General features: G+C 38.2%; 1 protein-coding gene across 5 annotated transcripts in view; it reads left to right on the top strand.

Annotated features, from left to right (window-relative positions):
- LOC114325338 (GPI ethanolamine phosphate transferase 1-like) overlaps positions 1–21,400 on the top strand; it is a 229,856-nt gene that overhangs the window by 184,473 nt on the left and 23,983 nt on the right. For all 5 annotated transcript variants that reach the window (XM_050642697.1, XM_050642700.1, XM_028273394.2 and 2 more), the window contains exon 2: positions 9,817–10,006. In XM_050642697.1, coding sequence (XP_050498654.1) covers positions 9,819–10,006 — 188 coding nt within the window. In that variant the 5' untranslated portion in view covers positions 9,817–9,818. The remainder of the gene's footprint in view (positions 1–9,816; positions 10,007–21,400) is intronic.

Below are 21,400 nucleotides of genomic sequence, written 5' to 3'. Positions count from 1 at the left end.
CTATATTTTAAAACTATATATATCGATCGGTTTTAAAACGTCTTGCGACGTTCTCCGATGCCTAATTTTCATGACACTCTATCATCCCATTGGCTCTCTCTAAGATCTGTTGCGCTCATCGCCTTCGTTACTCCCTCTCTCCAAGATTTCTTGGGTCTTCCTCTCTTTCTGCGGTTTGGTAGTACCCATTGCATAATTATTTTAGGGAGTCTCGAGTTATCCATCATCTGGACGTGTCCGTACCATATCAGCTGTTTTCTTTCTATGTCTGTTGTTAGAGAGCCGTCAACCCCCATTCGCTGTCTTATCTCATCATTACGTATTCTCTCTCTGCGTGACACTCCTACTGATCTTCTAAAAGCGTCCATTTCTACTGCCTCCAGTTTTCTTCTGTTGTTTTCGGTTATCCGCCAAGTTTCTGCTCCGTACAATAGACTGCTTTTAATAAGAGATTCGTATATATTGTGTTTTCTTCTTTTTCCTATTCCATGACTCCACAGTACGCTGTTTAGACAACCTATTGTTTTTCTGGATTGTGTTATTCTTCTCTTTATTTCTTCATCATCTTTCCCCGTTGTGTCAAATACGATTCCTAGGTATGTGTAATGGTCGCAGGGCATGATGATTTCATTATTTTCTAATGTGATGTTCGATAGTTCGGTACCTATTGGCACCTATATTTTAAAACACATTATTAATATTAACACATTATATAACAGTATATAGAAATTTCATTCATCTCGAAAAGTGCTGTGTGGTGCGCAAAAATTCAATAATGAGCATCAAAAAACACTTTTTATCCATTATAACACAAAAACAAAATTGGTAGTGGCACGCAAGTCCCGGCGCTAAAGGTACGTGGCTTAAAGGTGGCTTAAAGTGTAACAGTGCGGAAAATCATCGCTTCATTCATCCCTATATTCTCTATCTGTTAAAATCATGTTTGTCTTTCAGAGAATTGTCAGGTTCTCACAAATCTATGGTATTGCGTAATTCGTTCTCGATTCTCATGCATATTCATATCTCTTTTATCTGAGGGACCTCGATCTGTTTTGTACCGCCAAAAGAATCGGACTCGTACTTGGCGACTGTGAAACTGTAAAATATTTCTTATAGAGATTAAGTGGTTCAGAGTTTTACCAACGAGTCCAAGTGTCTTTTTCGTTGATTTGGCATTTTTCGTGGGAAGAAGGTCGTACGAACTACTAAAATCGGTTTTATTTATTCTCTTGGTGATTGGATGAGCTGTTTTTGGTATACGCTAGAGGGTTCAACCCAAAGCGTATTTGGCATTTCCTAATTGGTCAAGATTTTGATTGAGTAAGTGTCTTAAGTCTATGATTGGTTGTTAAGTATTATCGATGGGGAAATCGAATGATTTTGGAAAGGGCGTTTGGTTTCTGAAGATTAAGTTGTAAAAGTTTGGATATTCAGTCTAGTTTGAGCCGTCAAGAAGTCAAGTTTGGGAAGTTGAAGGGTTCTATTCCTGGACTCATCAAGTGAAGTTCGTTTAGAATGTAGTTGCAAGTGAAATTTCTTCAGCTTAGCTCAGCCCGGCATATATGGCGGTTTGGAACGTTGACTCCGGCATTTTCGCTAGTGTTAGGCGGATGTCGATATGTATCCTTATACCACTATTGGTATGATTTTTTTCTTACATGCAGTCAGAATTTATCCAGGAATTATTCAGAAGATAGTTAGAAGTTTTTTTTGTGTTAGTAGTTTCTAACATTGCAGTTAAAGCATGGAGTTTCTTTTGTATTTTTTTGATTGTTTAATATACTAAAGGACTAATGAGTTCTTCAAATTTTTGTTCGAGTAGTGCCGATTTATTTTAAGAAATAAATGCTGAATTTTTCTATAAACTATGGAAACAACCATTGATGTACTGTTCATGTATCTATTCCTTTGTAAAGTGACATTTAGGAAGTGTAACTGTGCCTTGGACTTTTAAAAACCAACCAAGAGAAGATACAGAAATTCTTTAATTTTTTTTTATAAACTTGATCTCTTACTTTTGTAATACCGTAAGAGATTTCAGTTCCTTTTAATTTTATTTTATTTTGTTTCAATAAAAAATAATGTTTGGTTCATTGCAAAATACCTTCTTTTATTATTGTCTTTTCCCTTTCTCTTGTTTCGTAAGTACAACAAAGAATTTTCTGAGTAAAGACATAGATAAGGTAAGTCACGCCATAAGTATTTTATATATTTTGTATTGACTATGTTTTTGTTTAATTTTTGATTTAGCTATCTTTTCTTTTACGCTTCTATTTTTGTATATTTTTGGTTCCCATAAGGAAACCAGTGGCGCCCGATATTTTATTTCTTTTTATTTTGATATTCTATTTGACTTTCTATTTTTTATTTCTAAGCTAATAAGAGGATATTAATAACACCCCGTTAAGAACCACCCCCAACCCTCCGTACTGAGCAACCGAGGACTTGTTCTTCAAATTGTGTAACACGTTACATCCCCTAATATGACATATCAACATCTTGTCAAATTCTATTTTCCATTATTCCTACAGGGTGATCTTCGTCGTTACAAAAAGGACGTATTTATACGTTAATGCTCCGTGCTATGTGTATCAGCGCCACATAGTGGATACGTTGGTGCTCGCCGCTCGGCGCTCACCCTTGTTTGTGGTTTGTGGTTTATATGTAGAGGAGCGCATGCCGTATCCATCTGAGCAGCTACACAGAGCAACAACGAACCTTAACAGGCCCATTATCGCCGGCCCTATCTTTTAAATAGATAGTGATGATTTTCCTAAAAATGTTGGCCACCCGTCTATAAATATGTAGTATGTGCTAATAACGAGCTCTAGTTTTATTACATAGGTATGGCACCGTTTATTATTTGTAAATAATTTATAATTTATATATACTTTATTTATATTCTGATAACTAGACTAAGTTTTTGCAAACAATAAATAACTAGCAATACGTATATTAGCTAATATCGGTTTATGCAATAATTAGACTAAATACATTTTCAGTGCGTGATTTAAGAGTAGAAAGCAAATTTTAAGTAAAGATTAATCTTATTGGCATGTAGATTGTATTAAATATAATTTGAAATATTAGAACTATTTTGCTTAATCAATATTACAAACATATACAATATTATATTTATTAATATCAAATGTGTTTGAGGATGTAGACATATAGTACGTAATATGTTTATCTTTATTTAGGGCAAACTTTTTTTAATCTATGTATGCATAATGAAAGCATTCCAAATAAATGGAACAATTCGGTTACAAGGGGTTCGGACAAATAATCCCCGGACAAAGATTCCCCACAAAGTATTCCTTTACAAAAAATCCCCACAAAAAATACCTGGACAAATATTCTCCGGACAAAAAATTCCCACATAAAATCCCGGACAAATAATCCCCACAATTTTTCCCCATTTCATTTCATTAGTCGGACAATCTTTGATGTACGGAAACACGGGAACAGGAGAAGTTTTATTTGTGGAACCGGTTAAAAATTTGGAACGTCAGACTACTAAAACGTTCCATGTATTTTGTCGGACAGAACTTTCAATTGATTTGTTACCATTTCATTAAACTCTCATGCAAAAATCAGACTGGTGTTTATCACCAACTGGGCATTTTAATGAGTGGTACACGATGAGCATGTCAAATGACAGGAATCATGTTGGTTAGTAATAGCAGTCTTATTTTTACTTGAGCGTTTAATGAAAGGGTAACAAATTAATTGGATGTTCAGTCCAACAAAATACGTATTCCGAAAACGTCCCATGGGAATCTGACGTTCCAAATTTTTAAACTGTTCCACATTAAAACTTCCCCTGTTCCAGTGTTTCTGTACATCAAAGTTTGTCCGACTAGACACCGTTAAGCTATTAACAAATTTTCAGCTTGCTATTCTTCTTCTTCTTCAGCCTGTGTTCGTCCACTGCTGGACATAGGCCTCTTCCATTTGCTTCCATCGATTTCTACTCTTGGCAATTCTCATCCACTGTTTGCCCGCGACTTGTTTGATATCATCTGCCCACCTCTTCTGCAGTCTGCCTACTCCTCGCCTGTTCTCTCTTGGTCTCCAGTTTGTTAGTCTCTGTGTCCATTTTTCGGGATTATCTCGGGCAACATATCCGACCCATTGCCACTTGAGCCTTGCTGTACGTTCTGTGACATCAGTAATCTTTGTTCTTTCACGAATGTCGATATTTCGAATTTTGTCTCTCAAACTAATCCCTAGCATGGCCCTCTCCATCGCTTTTTGAGTTGTACTGAGCTGCTCTAAGGTTTTCTTTGTAAAGGCCATGGTCTCCAGTCCATATGTAGTTACAGGCAAGATATATTTGTCATAAACTCTAAGTTTTAGACACATTGGTATATCTCTATTCTTCAAGATAGAGCTTAACTTGCCGAAAGCTACCCAAGACAATTGTATGCGTCTTTTTATTTCGGCTATTTGGTTTTCTTTGCCGATTTTAATGGTATGTCCAAGATATATATATAGTGGTCTACATTTTCAAGACTGACGTTGTCAATAACAAGATTAGTTTGTACATTACTCATTATTTTTGTTTTCTGAAGATTCATTTTGAGACCTATTTTATTTGACTGCTGGTTTAGTTCCTTCATCATTTGTCCAGTTCCTTGATATCTGTAGTGAATAATACTATGTCGTCCGCAAACCTCAAATGACTCAAACGTACACCATCAATGTTTAGACCTTTTTCCTCCCAGTCGAGCTTTTTGAATACATTTTCCAATGCTAAAGTAAAAAGTTTTGGTGAAATAGTATCACCTTGTCTAATACCTTTACCAAGGCGTATTTTTTCGGTTTTTTGGTCTTCATTGATTTTGATGTGGAATGTGGCCTGTTCATAAATGTTTTTAATGAGTGTAGTGTACCGTGAGTCTATTAGAGCATCCCTTAGGGCTGACAAAAAGGACCAGGTTTCAATACTATCGAAAGCCTTGTGAAAGTCAATAAATGCCATATGTAAGGGTACATTATATTCTGTGGTTTTTTCTACCAGTGTTCTGATCGTTTGTAAGTGATCGTTAGTACCAATCCCTTTTCGAAATCCCGCCTGTTCAACCGGTTGATATAAATCAAGTTTTTGTGTTATGCGGTTGGTTATTATTCTTGTTAGCAATTTGTATAAATGTGACAACAAACTTATAGGCCTGTAGTTTTCAATATTAGTAGTGTCTCCTTTCTTGTGTAAAAGTATTATTTCGGCGTTTTCCCACAGATTGGGTATTCTTTTCTCTATTAGACACCTATTCAGCAAGACTTCCACAACCTCTACAACGGTGTTGCCACCTTATTTTTAACATTTCAGACGTTATATGATCCTCGCCAGGAGCTTTTTTATTCTTCATTTGCTGTAAGGCATGTCTAATTTCCGCAGAAGTTATTTTAGGGAGAGTTTCCGAGCCGACGTTTAGAATTGTTCTATGGTCTGTTCCGGGGTTCTGTATAGTGGATGTATAAAGATTCTTGTAGAACGCAGGGGCGGCCCGTCGGGGTAGGCAAGGTAGGCGCCGCCTACCCTCTTCAAATGTAGTACAATAATATAAATTATTAATATAAATTACTTATCTCAAAATTGTAATTTATAAATTTTGACACAATATCTACAATAAAATAGCAAAAATTATCCAAATTATTTTTAAAAATATCCAAAAAATTTTCTCCGTAGTTATAATTATTGTACGCTCCTTGTAGTATCAGTAGTACTGTATAGATTCTATATTCTCCTTGGTCAGTCACTCGGGAACGTAGCCTGAAATAGAACGACGCCAACATCGAATTGACGTGCGATCTCTCTCTGTTTACGCGAGCAGGCCTGCTGCAGGTCTGCTCGTAGCGACCCGTATTCTACGATTTTGAACGGGCGGATAGGCACAGAGTCTTATAGCCGGACCTACAAAATTTTATCAGTTGCTTCTCTTGTGTCTTGTGAAACTGTTTTAAAATAATTGTTTTTTGATTTTGGCTGTTATTAGTAGGTTAAGTATTGAATAAAACTAGGTAGGACAATTTAAATTTGTTTATGAAAACTGAATAATGTGTTATTAGATTATATAGATAATTAAAAATTTAAAGCGAGGTTAATTGTTAACTTATCAATTTATTCGAATAGTAAATTATTATTTGACACATAAATAAAATAAGTAATATTTGACGTTGTTGAAACGTAGGTGTGTTAGTTTTATTGGTGGAAAAACTTTAGTCATCGAATATGAATATTTTAAACGATGTAATATGCAGTTTGATCGAGACGCCTTTTTCAAGGCGCCAAAATCAAGAAAGATTAGTAATTATTTCAATGGGCCGGCCTTTACAAAATTTAACAATTTTATCCACAGATAAGACAAAAGACAATCAACCATTTTCGAGATCGTTTAAAACAATATGGTATGAAAATCATAAATGGCTAAGCGGAAGTTATTTTAAAAATTCACTTTTCTGTTGGCCTTGTCTGTTGCTCTCAAATTTGAAGCAAAATGTTTGGGTGAGTCAGGGATATTCAGATTTGAAAAATTTATCAGCTAGTGTAAAAAAACATGAATCTTCGAAAGAACATTTAAACAATTGCTTAGATTTAAAACGGTTAGAAAAAAATAAACAAACTACTGATAGTGCTTTCGCTGGACATATTTCTCTATCTAATAAGATATATAATGAAGAAGTTGAAAAAGATTGAAGAAGTTGAAGAAATTGATGTTACAATTCTTTTAGCAAAACAAGAACTTACATTTCGCGGTCGTGATGAGAGCCATAATTCTTCAAACATGGGTAATTTTAAAGAAATTTTTAATTTAGTAGTTAAACGCGATCAGGAAATCCAGGATCATGTTAAAAAATAGAAGGTGTGTTCACGGGTTTGTCAAAAACAATACAAAATGATTTAATAGATTGTCTTGCCGATTACGTAAAAAATGAAATTTCAACAGAAATTAATGAAAGTCAATTTTTTTCTATACTAGCTGACGATATTACTGATATAACCGAAAAATCACAGTGTACTTTAACAATCCGTTTTGTTAACAAAGTTGGTCAGGTAACAGAAAGATTTTTAGGGTTTTTTGATGTTAGCGATAATAGATCTGCAGACGCTCTATATAGTTTAATTTCAAACGTGCTTGAGCCATATGATTACAAAAATAAATTAATTGCTCAATTTTACGATGGTGCAAGTGTAATGGCTGGCTCTTTAAACGAATTACAATCAAAAATTAAAGTAGATGCTCCAAAAGCAATTTTTACACATTGTTGCGCTCATAGATTACATTTAGTATTGCAAGACGGCTCAAAATGTATTACAAACTGTAGGATATTTTTTGTCGCCTACCCGAAGTATATGTGTAGCCTACCCGCATACTGAGGCCACGAGCCGCCACTGGTAGAACGTTTGTATTTCCTTGCTTATTTGAGTTTTTTCCGTCACCGTATTCCCCTGTTCGTTTTTGATTTTAGTTATCTTCGATTTTCCTTTAGTTAAATTTGATTTCAATACTCTCATGTTTCTATTGTTTTCGATGGTTTGCAATATTTGTTTTGTTTTATAAGCCAGCAAATCTGACCTTATGCTCTTTTTAACTTTATTGTTGATAGCCTTATATTCTGGTAATTCTTTAGATGTTCTTCTTCTTTCTTCCATTAAATCCAGTGTTGTGTGTTTAAGTTTCGTTTTTCTCGGATTTTTATTTTTACCACAGATCTTTTTTGTAGTTGATGTTATGTCATTCGTTAATTTTTGTGTTATTTCATTTATATCTTTCGTGTTGAATACTGGTAAAGGTCCTAGTTTCTTTTTTAGTTCACTTTGATATTCCTCTTGATTCATTTCGAGTGCTTCTATGTTTGGTAATTTGTCCTGTGATAATAATTTTCTTCTATCGAATTTCGTATTTACTTCTATTCGCACCCTAACTAATCGATGGTCACTACCAGTGTCGACAGAATTTAGTACAGTAACATCTTTAGCAATGTTTTTGAAGTTAGAGAGTATAAAGTCAATTTCATTTTTTACTTTGCCGTCTGGGCTGTGCCACGTCCATTTTCTCTGCATCTTTTTCTTGTAGAATGTGTTTAAGCAGAATAGCTTTTCTTTGCTGAGGAAATTTGCGAGCATATCTCCCCTGTGATTTCTACTTCCCAGTCCAAAATTTCCAATATATTCGTTGTCGTTGTTATTTTCGTTCTTTCCTATTTTAGCGTTGAAATCTCCCGTAATTATTACGTAATCTGCTTGCTATTAATCAACTTTTTTTGTACACGGGATCCAGTAATGTAGCTCATATCAGATTTACTAGGGCAGTCCGATAAGTACTTAGCCTCTCCGCCCGATGGCGCCACTATTGCAAATGAGTGTACTGTCATTTAATGCGTTCTCGTAGACGGCTAATGTCAAAATTTCAGCCAAATCGAAATTATAGTATTGTTGTGATTGCGTGTGAAAGTCAGAGTGTCCGCGGATTTTAATAAAATGGAAAAAGAGCAATATCGGTTGGTGATTCGATTCTTGTTTTTGGAAGGGAAATCACGCAGCGAAATCAAAAAGCGCTTGGATGCTGTGTACAGTGACTCTTATCCTTCGATGGCAACTGTCAAAAATTGGTTTAATTAGTTTCAACGTGGACGAACGTCAGTTTTTGATGAGCCACGCGTAGGTGCCCCGAAAATGGCTACCACGGAGAATAACGTGACAAAAATCCACAATCTTGTATTGGCAAACCGCCGACTGAAGGTGCGCGAGATAGCTGACGCAGTAGGCATCTCAAAAGACCGCGTAGGTCATATCCGGCATGAAATTTTGGGCATGAGAAAGCTGTCAGCGCGATGGGTGCCGCGTTTGCTTACTTCAGACAATAAGCGCAACCGTGAGACCACTTCAGAGCAGTGTTTGACGCTATTTTAAGTGCGATCCAAAGGAGTTTTTAAGTCGTTTCATAACCGTCGACGAAACATGGATTCACTGGTATACACCAGAAACCAAGGAACAGTCGAAAGAGTGGACAGCACCCGGCGAACGCGCTCCGAAGAAGGCGAAGACTGTCCAATCGGCCGGAAAGGTGATGGTCAGCATTTTCTTTGATTCACAAGGTGTGATCTACATCTACTACTTAGAGAAGGGCAAAACGATCACAGGGCCCTATTACGCCGAATTATTGGGCCGATTCGACGCCGAATTGAAGAAAAATCGACCCCATTTGGCAAAGAAAAAAGTGCTCTTCCACTATGACAACGCACCGGCTCACACCTCCGCCGTCGCCATGACCAAATTGGTCGAATTGGGCTACGAACTGTTGCCCCATCCACCGTATTCTCCAGACTTGGCCCCGTGCGACTACTATTTGTTTTCAAACTTGAAAAAGACACTCGCTGGGCAGAAATTTAAGTCGAATGAGAAGGTCATCGCCGCCACGGAAGTATATTTTGCAGACCTCGAGAAAAGGTCTTTTTCAGACGGGTTAAAGAAGTTGGAGCATCGCTGGGTCAAGTGTATCGAGCTAAAAAGAGACTATGTAGAGAAATAAATTGCCACTTTTCCAAAATTTTCCTTTTTCTTTTGTAGGCTAAGTACTTATCGGACTGCCCACGTAGATCCGGTTACTTATGCAACACTTAAAACATCGCATTCGGAAAAGAAATCCTATTCCTGTGACACTTGGGAACTAAGGATTGCAGCACAAAAATTTCAGTTCACATGATAATTTCAAAATATGCAATATTTTTGTCCATGAGCTTATTTTTCTAAAAATGTCTTCTTTCAAAATTTTTATTAATTGATCTCTCATTGGCTTGTTGCTTTTTTAGAAATGAAAATAGCAATTATTGGAGGAGGAGCTGCGGGCTTAGCTGCTCTAAAACACAGTCTAGACGAACATCATGAGTGCGAACTTTTTGAACAAACTGGCTTGATAGGTGGTACCTGGAATTATAGTGAAAAAATTGGAATTGATGAAAATGGACTACCCATTCACTCTTCAATGTATAAAGGACTGAGGTAAGTTGGTATTCTAATTTGAAAGTAAAAGTGCTGCACATAAAATTTTGTATCATACTGGTAATCAAATATGAGAACTGAAAAGCTTTTTTTTTCATTTACTATTTTATCTTGTCAACTGCTTATAGACGGAGAGGCAGCGCCGAAAAATCTCTCTGAATCTACTAAAGGTAGTTTTTTCACAGTTGATTACCGTGATTGTGTAGAGAAACATACTGCGGTCGGTCAAACCAAACGTAGAACAGGTGGTACTGACAGCTTGTCAAAGTTGCTTACCTGCGGAGGTAATTAAATCCATTTACCAAGACTGAAAATCAGGACACATATTCTAAATTGAATATAAATAAAAGTTATTATAATCGGTCAGCTGTATGACGAGACAGAGCCGGTCGGTCGGCCCCAATGAATGTACAGTGTTATTCACTATATTTTGACCCCCTTGTAAACTGCTTTATTTACAGAATTAGAAAAAAGATGTAAAATACAAAAGTTATTCGATTTTTAAATTATGATTTTTTGACATATATATCGTACTAGTGACGTCATCCATCTGGGCGTGATGATGTAATCGACATTTTTTTCAAATGAGAAGTGACAGGAACTTGCTGTTGCGTTTAGTAAATTTCAATTTCCGACTTATTATAATCGACTTATTTCGTATGCTTTAAATGATGACGCACGCGTAAAAATTCAGGGATTCAACTGTATTTATTGCTTCCAGACGTTGTTCTGTATTCGCGGTGTGCAAGTACTTGGAAGGGATATGTGAAACGATCGTGCGCGAATAGCGGAGAAATATTGCAACTTTCTTAAATAATTCATATTGTCAATTGAAATTGTCAAATTGACGTACATTTCATATCTACTGTCATTGAAGGAGAAAAATTATATGTTGCTCCACAATATTGATATGATATGCAATTATTATATAAAGGTAAATTTAATTAATTGTATTTTGCTTGCAGTACTGCATTTTAATAACTAATTTTATTTATTACATACAATTGTTTACGTTTTCATCACATAACCTGAATCTTATTTTTTCTTCTTATTATTTTTTTGGGCTATGGCCTTGACAATTATCCAGCAACCAGGACTAACGTAATTGGTCAATACAATTAAAAGTGCGAAAAAAAGTGCAGAGCGTAGAAATAGGTGTCGCTTTGCGCAACTTACACGGTCCCAATAGAAGCGTTTGTTTAAAGACATAGAACAATTTATTATTGTTTGTTATTCTGTACAAAACTGCTAGCAATATTATTTATTTATCTATCTATTTATTAGCGTAACTTGTTTTGATGCTAGAATTTTTTTTTATTAAACAAAAATTAAGCTTTTTTTAATCACTTTAAATTAGTTGTAATGAGTTTTCCCCGAAATGTGCTTCATTTTTGGTTATTTCACGTTAAAGTATTCCATTTGGAATTTGACGAATATGAACCTATTTATTAGCTATAACTCTGCTCCTACTAGGTATAGAGACGTGATATATACACCATTTTTTTTTTAATTCCTTACAGGCTATATTTTTCTACAAATATTTTTTCGACAACTATTTGAGTTATTTGCGAGAAACCGTCTAAAAGCGTGGTTATTTTGTTGAAAAAATGAACATATTCACTGGCAAATAACTCGAAAAGTATTGACTTAGTGGAAAAACTCTATAGAACAAAAGTTACCTAGATTTAGTCAGTTTATCCTTTCCGGACTTACTTTGGACGAATATTTTTTCACCCCCAAGAAGGGGTGAAAACCACCCCCGGGGCAAAAGCACATATCGGCACAATATCACTTTTTTTCTTTGACGTGTTAGCTATGTGTATGCCAAATTTCATGTCAATCCAAGCGGTTCTTTAAAATTTAGAGGTTTTGCAACATTTTACCGCTTAAGAACGTACTAAAATAGGGTATATTTTTTATATTCATGAACATCAAACGACGTCGGATTTGCACTTATGGACCCCTCCCCCCTGTCGTATACCGTCGTAATAAGCAAAGTCCCCTTCCCCCTTTTCAGCGACGTAGTTTATGGATGTTCCCTAAGGCTATCTTCTTCTCGACGTACAACATGTCTCTCCTGCTCTATTAATTCTTGTCGATCTTCCTTAAGTAAGGCTTGATAGTATTCTTTCCATTCTTGAGTTCAGATCGTGTATGGGCATCTATCTGTTTTATTATATAAGGGTTTTATTATATAAGGGATATATTATATAGGGGAGTGCAATTAGAACGAAAACATGCAATGTTTCGAAATAATTCAAACAAGCTTATATTTTTCTAAAACTTTTTTTGTTAGTTTATATATTGTTTTAATAACAATTGTTTTGTAAAATTAATTTTAAAAATTTCGTTCAATTCATCATTTTACTTTGATCAAATATGTTTCTATTTTGTTTTTGGTTATGCTGAATCCGAATATGGCATTACAATTTGAAAATTCTTATACAGAAGCTCTTATACAGTATGTTTGCGTAGCTAGGAACCACATGAAAAAATTTTTTATTATCAATTTTACGAAAAAAGGTTATTCTTCATAAAATACTCTGGATAGCCAAAAATCTAAAACTCAACCACCAGATATTAAATTTTATCAATTTTATTCGAGTTATGTCAAAAATATGAATTTCTTTAAAGAGTAAAGTACCTTTTTATTCCAGAATATCAAAAAATGCTATTATAAAAAGTTGTTTGAAATTAAAAACTATATTTTAGTATACAATTACATTATTCTAATCGAAAAAAAATCAATTTTTTTCAAATTACGGATACCCATCATTTTATTACAATTATTGTACTATTTTCTTATTAGTTTAACGAAAAAAAGTTATTCTTCATAAAATGCTCTATCTGGTCTAAAATCTATGATACAACTATCAGATATCAAACTTTTTCAGTTTTATACGAGGTAAGTAAGTAAAAAATATGAATTTTTATTCAGAGTCAAGTGCCTTTATTATTCACAATATTTTAAGTACAAGGATATAGTTGAACACTGAAACATATTTTTTAATTCCAAACAAGTTTTCTTTATAACAATTTTCGATATTGTGAAATATAAAGGTACTTTACTCTTGAGTGAAATTCATATTTTTTGACATAACTCGTATAAAATTGACAAAATTTGATATCTAATGGTTGAGTTTTAGATTTTTGACTATCCAAAGCATTTTATTAAGAATAACTTTTTTTCGTAGAAGAATGAATGTAGAATGTAGAAAATGGGGCGGCCAATAGAGCCTGATACACTGCGACCTTAGTAGATCTATTGTGTTTCCCCTTTCTTTTAAAGCACTTCATCTAGCTTAGTCCTCTTAATGAGACTTAACAGCCTTGATAGTGGCCTTTTCATGTAGCCTGGTGCTTCCGGTTTTTCCTCACCGAGTTCTAGAAACCGCACTCGTGCGAGACCTTCGCAATGACACAGAACGTGTAGAGCGGTTTCCTCTTCTTCCAGACAGAACCGACAGGTGTCCTCTTCTGTCAGGCCTATGAGACTCAAGTGTCTATTGAGTCTACAGTGTCCAGTCAGCAGACCCACTATCATTCTGACAGTGCTTCGACTGCGCGAAAGTAAGTCTGTTGTAAATTTAGCCGAATGTCCTTTGATGAACTGTTTGGCCTGCCTCTGTCCTGGGGAGTTGTTCCACCATTCAAGAGACCTCTGTTGCGCCCATTTTTGTATAGCTGCTCTTTTTATCGTATTTGCGATTCCAAAGACGGGTTCCGGACCAACCAGTGGCGTAGATGCGCCTTCTCGGGCCAATTCATCGGCCTTCTCGTTGCCACGATAACCCTTATGTCCCGGCACCCAGGCAAGTGTCAATCTGTTTCGACTTCCCACCTGAGAGAGGACACTCAAACAGTTCCATACCAGCGATGAATCGACCTGTACCGAACTGAGAGCCTTCAGAGCCGCTTGACTATCCGAATAGATAACGATGGAGTCGTTATCTAGATTCCGACTGATTAGTTCCATAGCGCACCTTTGTATAGCAGCTACTTCGGCTTGAAATACGGTCGCATATGTCCCTAGACATACCCGGACTTCCGTCCTTGGTTTTAAGCCATATATTCCAGCCCCTGTACCTATATCGGTTTTGGAGCCGTCCGTATACCATATTGAGTTTGCCGTTATCGGCGGACCAGCTTCCCAGTCCTCTCTTTTTGGTATTGTGACTTGAAAATTTTTGTTAAAGCTATACCTCGTAACCATTCGGTCTACAGGCATTCCTAGAACGGGGTCTGCCTTTATGTCCTGGTATAGCCTTAAGTTATCAGTTCCCTGCATCATACTTATTGGAGCTTGGCCCTGGATCAACCGATGTACTGTTGATCTGGCTTCACTCTGTATGTATATATGTAGAGGTGGTAGGTTTAGTATAACTTCTAGCGCGTCCGTTGGGACTGTTCTCATGGCTCCCGTAACACTCAAGCATGCAAGTCTTTGTGTGCTACTGAGCAATCGAATCGCCCCGGACTGTTGCGTTTTGTTCCACCACGCCACTGAACCGTAAGTTAGCATGGGCCTTATAACCCTTGTGTATAGCCAGAGGTTCATTTTAGGATTTAACCCCCAATTCTTGCCACACATTCGTCTACATCTGTTCAGGGCTATAATGGCCTTCTGTGTGACTTTTTGAATGTGTGCATTCCATGTCAGCCTCTGGTCGAATATTACACCTAAGTACTTGGCCTGACTTGTGAATGGGATTTCTACTCCCTTGAGCGCTAGTGGCTGTAAGCCTTGCAGTGCTCTTTTCCTGGTGAAGGGAACAACGGATGTTTTTTGAGGGTTAACCTTCAGGCCTTCTTTCTCACACCAGCTGTCCACCATCCTCAGAGCGACTTGAAGTCTCTCTGAAATTACTTTGGTAAAGCGTCCTCGAACTACAATTACCAAGTCGTCCGCATATCCCAGACAGTAAAAACCCTCCCTGGACAGCGTGTTAAGTAGGTCGTCCATAAGCGTTGCCCACAGTAATGGGGATAGAACTCCTCCTTGTGGGCAGCCGCTTACTGCCTTCGCTTCAATGGTGGCTTCACCTAACGAGGACACCATGATCCTATTTGCTAAGGTCGTCTTTGTCCACTCGCATATGAAGGCAGGAACTCCTCTCCTTTTAAGCGCTTCCGTTACAGACTCGAAGGAGACGTTATTAAATGCTCCCTCCACGTCCAGAAACGTCGCCACCGCTATCTCTGTGTCATCTAGCGACTTTGAGAGCAGTCTGTTAAGATCATCCAGTGCCAAGTCAGTTGACTTTCCTGGCTGGTATGCATATTGACGATCGCTAAGTGGTTTTTCCATCAGCACATCGTCCCTAATATACCTGTCTATCAATCTTTCCAGCGTTTTTGCTAGGAAAGAGGATAGACTTATTGGTCTGTATGACTTGGGGGTCTGGTCCATTACCCTACCAACCTTGGGGATATATGTGACTTTCACCCTTCGCCATGCAGTTGGAATATATCTCCATGCCAAACTAGCTTTAAAGATCTTTGTTAGATGCGGGATAATCACATCCTGTCCCTTCTGTAGGAAGGCTGGATAGATCCCGTCCATTCCAGGTGATTTATATGGCTGGAATTTATTGATCGCCCACCTGACTTTTTCCGGTCTCGTGATGTCGGTAGCTAATTTCCAGTCCGCCTTAGTAGGCCTTCTGGGATAAGCTAGCTCTACCGGAGGATTATTGTCAATAGATGAGCCGGGGAAATGTGCCTTGGTGAGCATTATTAAGCTTTCCTCCAGGGTTTCCACATACGTTTCGTCCTCTTTCTTCAAGAGGCCGACCTGATTCACAATACCATCCTTAGCCAGGACCTTGTGGATTCTGGAGCATGCGGGAGCCTGTTCGACTTCCTCGCAGAACTTTCGCCACGAGTCTCTTTTGGCTTTTCGGATCTCCTTATTGTATTGCGTCAGTTTTTCTCTATATATGGACCACTCCTGGTTGAATTTGGCTTTATTGAATAGCCTTCTTACATCTGCCCTAAGCTTTTGTAAGTGTTCATTCCACCAGGGTGTGTTTTTCTTTCCTTTCTTTTCTCTCTCTGGACAATTCTCCTGGTAAGAGGCCAGAACAGCTCCGCTCACCGTTTCAATTGCCAGCTCGAGATCTTCCCTATCTCTTATGGTGCCGATTCCTCCCTCGAGAGACTTCTCGAGTGAGCCTCTATAGCCTTCCCAATCCGTCTCTCTCGGGTTCCTGAATCTTGCCACCATTCGAATCGAAGTAGCTAAATCGAATCGAATGTGCCTATGATCGGAACATGAAGGTTCCTCTGACACATGCCAATTCTTTATAGTATCATACGTTTTTTCACTGCAAAGTGTTACATCTAAGACTTCTCTGCGCGTGGCCGTAACGAAGGTAGGTTTATTTCCTATATTGGCTATTTCTAAACCCATGCTTAAGATGAACTGTAGTAAAGACTCACCTCGACTATTGATGTTCGTACTCCCCCATGCCAGATGGTGGGCATTGGCATCACATCCCAGTATTAGATGAAGGTTCTCCCTTCGACTGTAGGTTATAACGTCCTCTACTATGCCTGGGCGGAAGACCTTCTCTCCAGCGAAGTAGGCAGAACAGACCAACCATCTTTTACTACCTTCCTCGGTGGAAGCGGTTAGAATACCTGTAACAAAGTCTCCGCAGCAAAGATCCGGAATCAGTGTACAGTTTACTTCGTTGCCATATACAATGCATGCTCGAGGTGTCTCTCCTTTCGCATCGTATAGTAACTTACCTTGTTGCGGCTTTAAGCCTGCAACTCTCCCTCCGTGGAGCCATGGTTCCTGCAGTAGGGCCAAGTCCAGGCCTTCCATATCAAACCTTCTGCACAAAACCGCCGACGCAGATTTGGCATGATGTAGGTTGACCTGCAGGATCTTTATTCTGCCTTCCTCTAAATTGAAGGCTATCTTTCGGGTTTTCCCGTGTCCTCTACCCCTTCCATGGGAGAGACCACACGCTCAGTGGCTTCTAGCCTTCTGGGCGGGTCTGTAGCACTCCCCTGCAAGTCGGTGCGGACTTCTTCCGGGATTTTTCCTTCTTTTGCTCCTTCCCTTGACTTATCATCCTTAGGGGGAGCCTTGCTTTTGCTCGAAGTCTTAACCTTCTTTGACGCTACTTTAGAGCTTTGCGCCTCTGAAGGTTTGACTTCTTTTCTTTTTTGCTTAGACTTAACTGCCGAGGTTGTGGCAGTTACGCCTTGCAACCCCCTTGGTCCGGCCTCTGCAACCTTCTCAATGTGCCCATCATCCTTGACACGAAATTTAATTCTTCCTATGCCAAAGTAAGGACACATTTGAAGTTTTTTGAGTTCCTCAAAGGACTCTTTGTCCATTGAGAGGACCCATACCTGCCCTTTTCCTGCAGGTGTTTTGCCCAAAACGGTCCATAAAAGAGTGTTGAGCTTTCGGTTGCTGACCCTTAATCGAGTCAGCACACTTTCCGCCTCCAACCTCTTTCCGTCCTCGTCTGGGATGTAGACAGTGCAAGAACACGGCCTCTCGACTTCACTCTCGTCCTTAGCCTGGAGGTTTGCACCTTCCCAAGGCTTTAGAGCGGGAGCAGTGTCGATGAGCCATTGTGCGCTTGCACTATCCGCGCACGTCATTACCAGGTAACCGGGTTTGAACGTGCTCTTTAGCAGCCTGATTTGCGGCCCTCCTTCTGGCGTTCTCTCCAAAGCCTCCAAGATGGATGTTTGCACTGCCTTAAGCTTTGTGGGTTCCATCTTGACTTCGGGGAAGCCATCACATACTACCGCCACCTTTGTCGAGCAAAGGGCTTGTGTAAAAGTCATTTCTGACTTTCTCGGCCTCTTTTTGACTTCCGCTGGCGGCGTGCTGTGGTCCGACCTTTGCCGTTTCTTTGTAGGCTTTTGCGTAGCCATTTCCATTTCCAGCTTTTGCTCCGCCTTCTCTTTAGACTTAGCGGCACTGCCCTCCTGTCGTCCAAAGACCTTGGTAAAATTGGCCTTGATCACCGAGCGTTTGGCTTCAATGTAATCCTGGCCTTTTCCCACCAGATCTTTTACCTTCTTCTTGGAGGCCCCAGCCAGCCTGGCCTGAATGACCTCCTCGTCTGTCATCAGATCCACCTCCTCTAAGGAGGTGACTCTGACTGCCTTCCTTGTGGTCGGTTTCGCTATCTGCGTAGTAGTGCCTTCGGGGCTTTCTACTACGGGTTGTTCGTGAATATTGGTTTCCATATTTTTGTCCATATTGTTCCCACGAGTAGCTAGGGAATTGCAGTCCACTCCACCAGAGCCCCGCATGCCGGAGTAAGGCTAATTACTGTGAGGTGTCGCCTGGTTCCTCGCAGGAATCGCTCTCGACCAACTACGCATGGCCATTCATCCTTCGCCGCGATGTCTTCCAGCTTAGATTGCGGATTTTTTTAAAGCTGATTTTCTCCATCTGGACTCTTCTGTCTGGGTTACCATTCCATAGTCAAAAGGTCCCCGTTTTGTGGCGCCGAGAATTCGCCATTCATCCCCCCTGAGGGTAAGGACTAGTCGGTGATGCATGCTGATATGCAGTTGGGCTGGTCTTCTCTTCTACTGGTATTTGTCGGAGTCCCTTATTTGGCGTCAGTGATCCCACCAGTGCCCCGCCGACAATTTCCGAGCTACGAGCTTCCTGTGGGGTATGGGGGGTGGGGGGTGGGGGTGAAGTTGGGTTGGGTGAGGCATGTCGGCTACTCCTAGATAGTGCGTCGAGAAAGACTCGAAAAAGTGTGTCGGGGGCGAGGGCGGGGGCCCGCGCACTGACAGATGCGGCCAATGCGCGGGACCCCACCGCCGCTCCCGGCGGCTTGGTTTTGGAGCTTGGCGACTGAGATTAGGGTGATTTGGAGTAGCCGTAGGGAAGTTGGAAGGGTAAACTAAAAGCTGAAGGCGAAGGCGCCGCAACTGTTCGCCTCAATTGCCACGCCTTTTTGCGTCCAGTGGCGGTGTCCGGCGGCCACCCGGTGCACAGGCGCTGGACGCTTAGGGACTGCGTTTAGTTTCACTGGTCGTGCTCCCCTCACAATTTCAAGGACCAAGACCAGTTACTCGGCCCTCCCACCGACGTCGAGGAAAAATTGCAGTCCCGGGGAGGGGGATCAATTATCCAGCAACCAGGACTAACGTAATTGGTCAATACAATTAAAAGTGCGAAAAAAAGTGCAGAGCGTAGAAATAGGTGTCGCTTTGCGCAACTTACACGGTCCCAATAGAAGCGTTTGTTTAAAGACATAGAACAATTTATTATTGTTTGTTATTCTGTACAAAACTGCTAGCAATATTATTTATTTATCTATCTATTTATTAGCGTAACTTGTTTTGATGCTAGAATTTTTTTTTATTAAACAAAAATTAAGCTTTTTTTAATCACTTTAAATTAGTTGTAATGAGTTTTCCCCGAAATGTGCTTCATTTTTGGTTATTTCACGTTAAAGTATTCCATTTGGAATTTGACGAATATGAACCTATTTATTAGCTATAACTCTGCTCCTACTAGGTATAGAGACGTGATATATACACCATTTTTTTTTTAATTCCTTACAGGCTATATTTTTCTACAAATATTTTTTCGACAACTATTTGAGTTATTTGCGAAAAACCGTCTAAAAGCGTGGTTATTTTGTTGAAAAAATGAACATATTCACTGGCAAATAACTCGAAAAGTATTGACTTAGTGGAAAAACTCTATAGAACAAAAGTTACCTAGATTTAGTCAGTTTATCCTTTCCGGACTTACTTTGGACGAATATTTTTTCACCCCCAAGAAGGGGTGAAAACCACCCCCGGGGCAAAAGCACATATCGGCACAATATCACTTTTTTTCTTTGACGTGTTAGCTATGTGTATGCCAAATTTCATGTCAATCCAAGCGGTTCTTTAAAATTTAGAGGTTTTGCAACATTTTACCGCTTAAGAACGTACTAAAATAGGGTATATTTTTTATATTCATGAACATCAAACGACGTCGGATTTGCACTTATGGACCCCTCCCCCCTGTCGTATACCGTCGTAATAAGCAAAGTCCCCTTCCCCCTTTTCAGCGACGTAGTTTATGGATGTTCCCTAAGGCTATCTTCTTCTCGACGTACAACATGTCTCTCCTGCTCTATTAATTCTTGTCGATCTTCCTTAAGTAAGGCTTGATAGTATTCTTTCCATTCTTGAGTTCAGATCGTGTATGGGCATCTATCTGTTTTATTATATAAGGGTTTTATTATATAAGGGATATATTATATAGGGGAGTGCAATTAGAACGAAAACATGCAATGTTTCGAAATAATTCAAACAAGCTTATATTTTTCTAAAACTTTTTTTGTTAGTTTATATATTGTTTTAATAACAATTGTTTTGTAAAATTAATTTTAAAAATTTCGTTCAATTCATCATTTTACTTTGATCAAATATGTTTCTATTTTGTTTTTGGTTATGCTGAATCCGAATATGGCATTACAATTTGAAAATTCTTATACAGAAGCTCTTATACAGTATGTTTGCGTAGCTAGGAACCACATGAAAAAATTTTTTATTATCAATTTTACGAAAAAAGGTTATTCTTCATAAAATACTCTGGATAGCCAAAAATCTAAAACTCAACCACCAGATATTAAATTTTATCAATTTTATTCGAGTTATGTCAAAAATATGAATTTCTTTAAAGAGTAAAGTACCTTTTTATTCCAGAATATCAAAAAATGCTATTATAAAAAGTTGTTTGAAATTAAAAACTATATTTTAGTATACAATTACATTATTCTAATCGAAAAAAAATCAATTTTTTTCAAATTACGGATACCCATCATTTTATTACAATTATTGTACTATTTTCTTATTAGTTTAACGAAAAAAAGTTATTCTTCATAAAATGCTCTATCTGGTCTAAAATCTATGATACAACTATCAGATATCAAACTTTTTCAGTTTTATACGAGGTAAGTAAGTAAAAAATATGAATTTTTATTCAGAGTCAAGTGCCTTTATTATTCACAATATTTTAAGTACAAGGATATAGTTGAACACTGAAACATATTTTTTAATTCCAAACAAGTTTTCTTTATAACAATTTTCGATATTGTGAAATATAAAGGTACTTTACTCTTGAGTGAAATTCATATTTTTTGACATAACTCGTATAAAATTGACAAAATTTGATATCTAATGGTTGAGTTTTAGATTTTTGACTATCCAAAGCATTTTATTAAGAATAACTTTTTTTCGTAAGACTGATAATAAAAAAGTTATCAATAGGTTCCCAGTTTCGCAGACATACTGTATAAGAGCTAAAAAAAAATTTGTTTAACATTTATTATTGTCGAAGCTTATTATTAAATGTATTTTAGATAAGTTTTACAGAAAAAAAATTTGATCATGTTGTAT

The sequence above is a fragment of the Diabrotica virgifera genome, chromosome 1 (genome assembly GCF_917563875.1).
Source record: "Diabrotica virgifera virgifera chromosome 1, PGI_DIABVI_V3a".
Lineage (NCBI taxonomy): Eukaryota > Metazoa > Arthropoda > Insecta > Coleoptera > Chrysomelidae > Diabrotica > Diabrotica virgifera.
The sequence above is the reverse complement of the archived record's forward strand: the minus strand, read 5'-3'. Positions and strand labels throughout refer to the sequence as shown.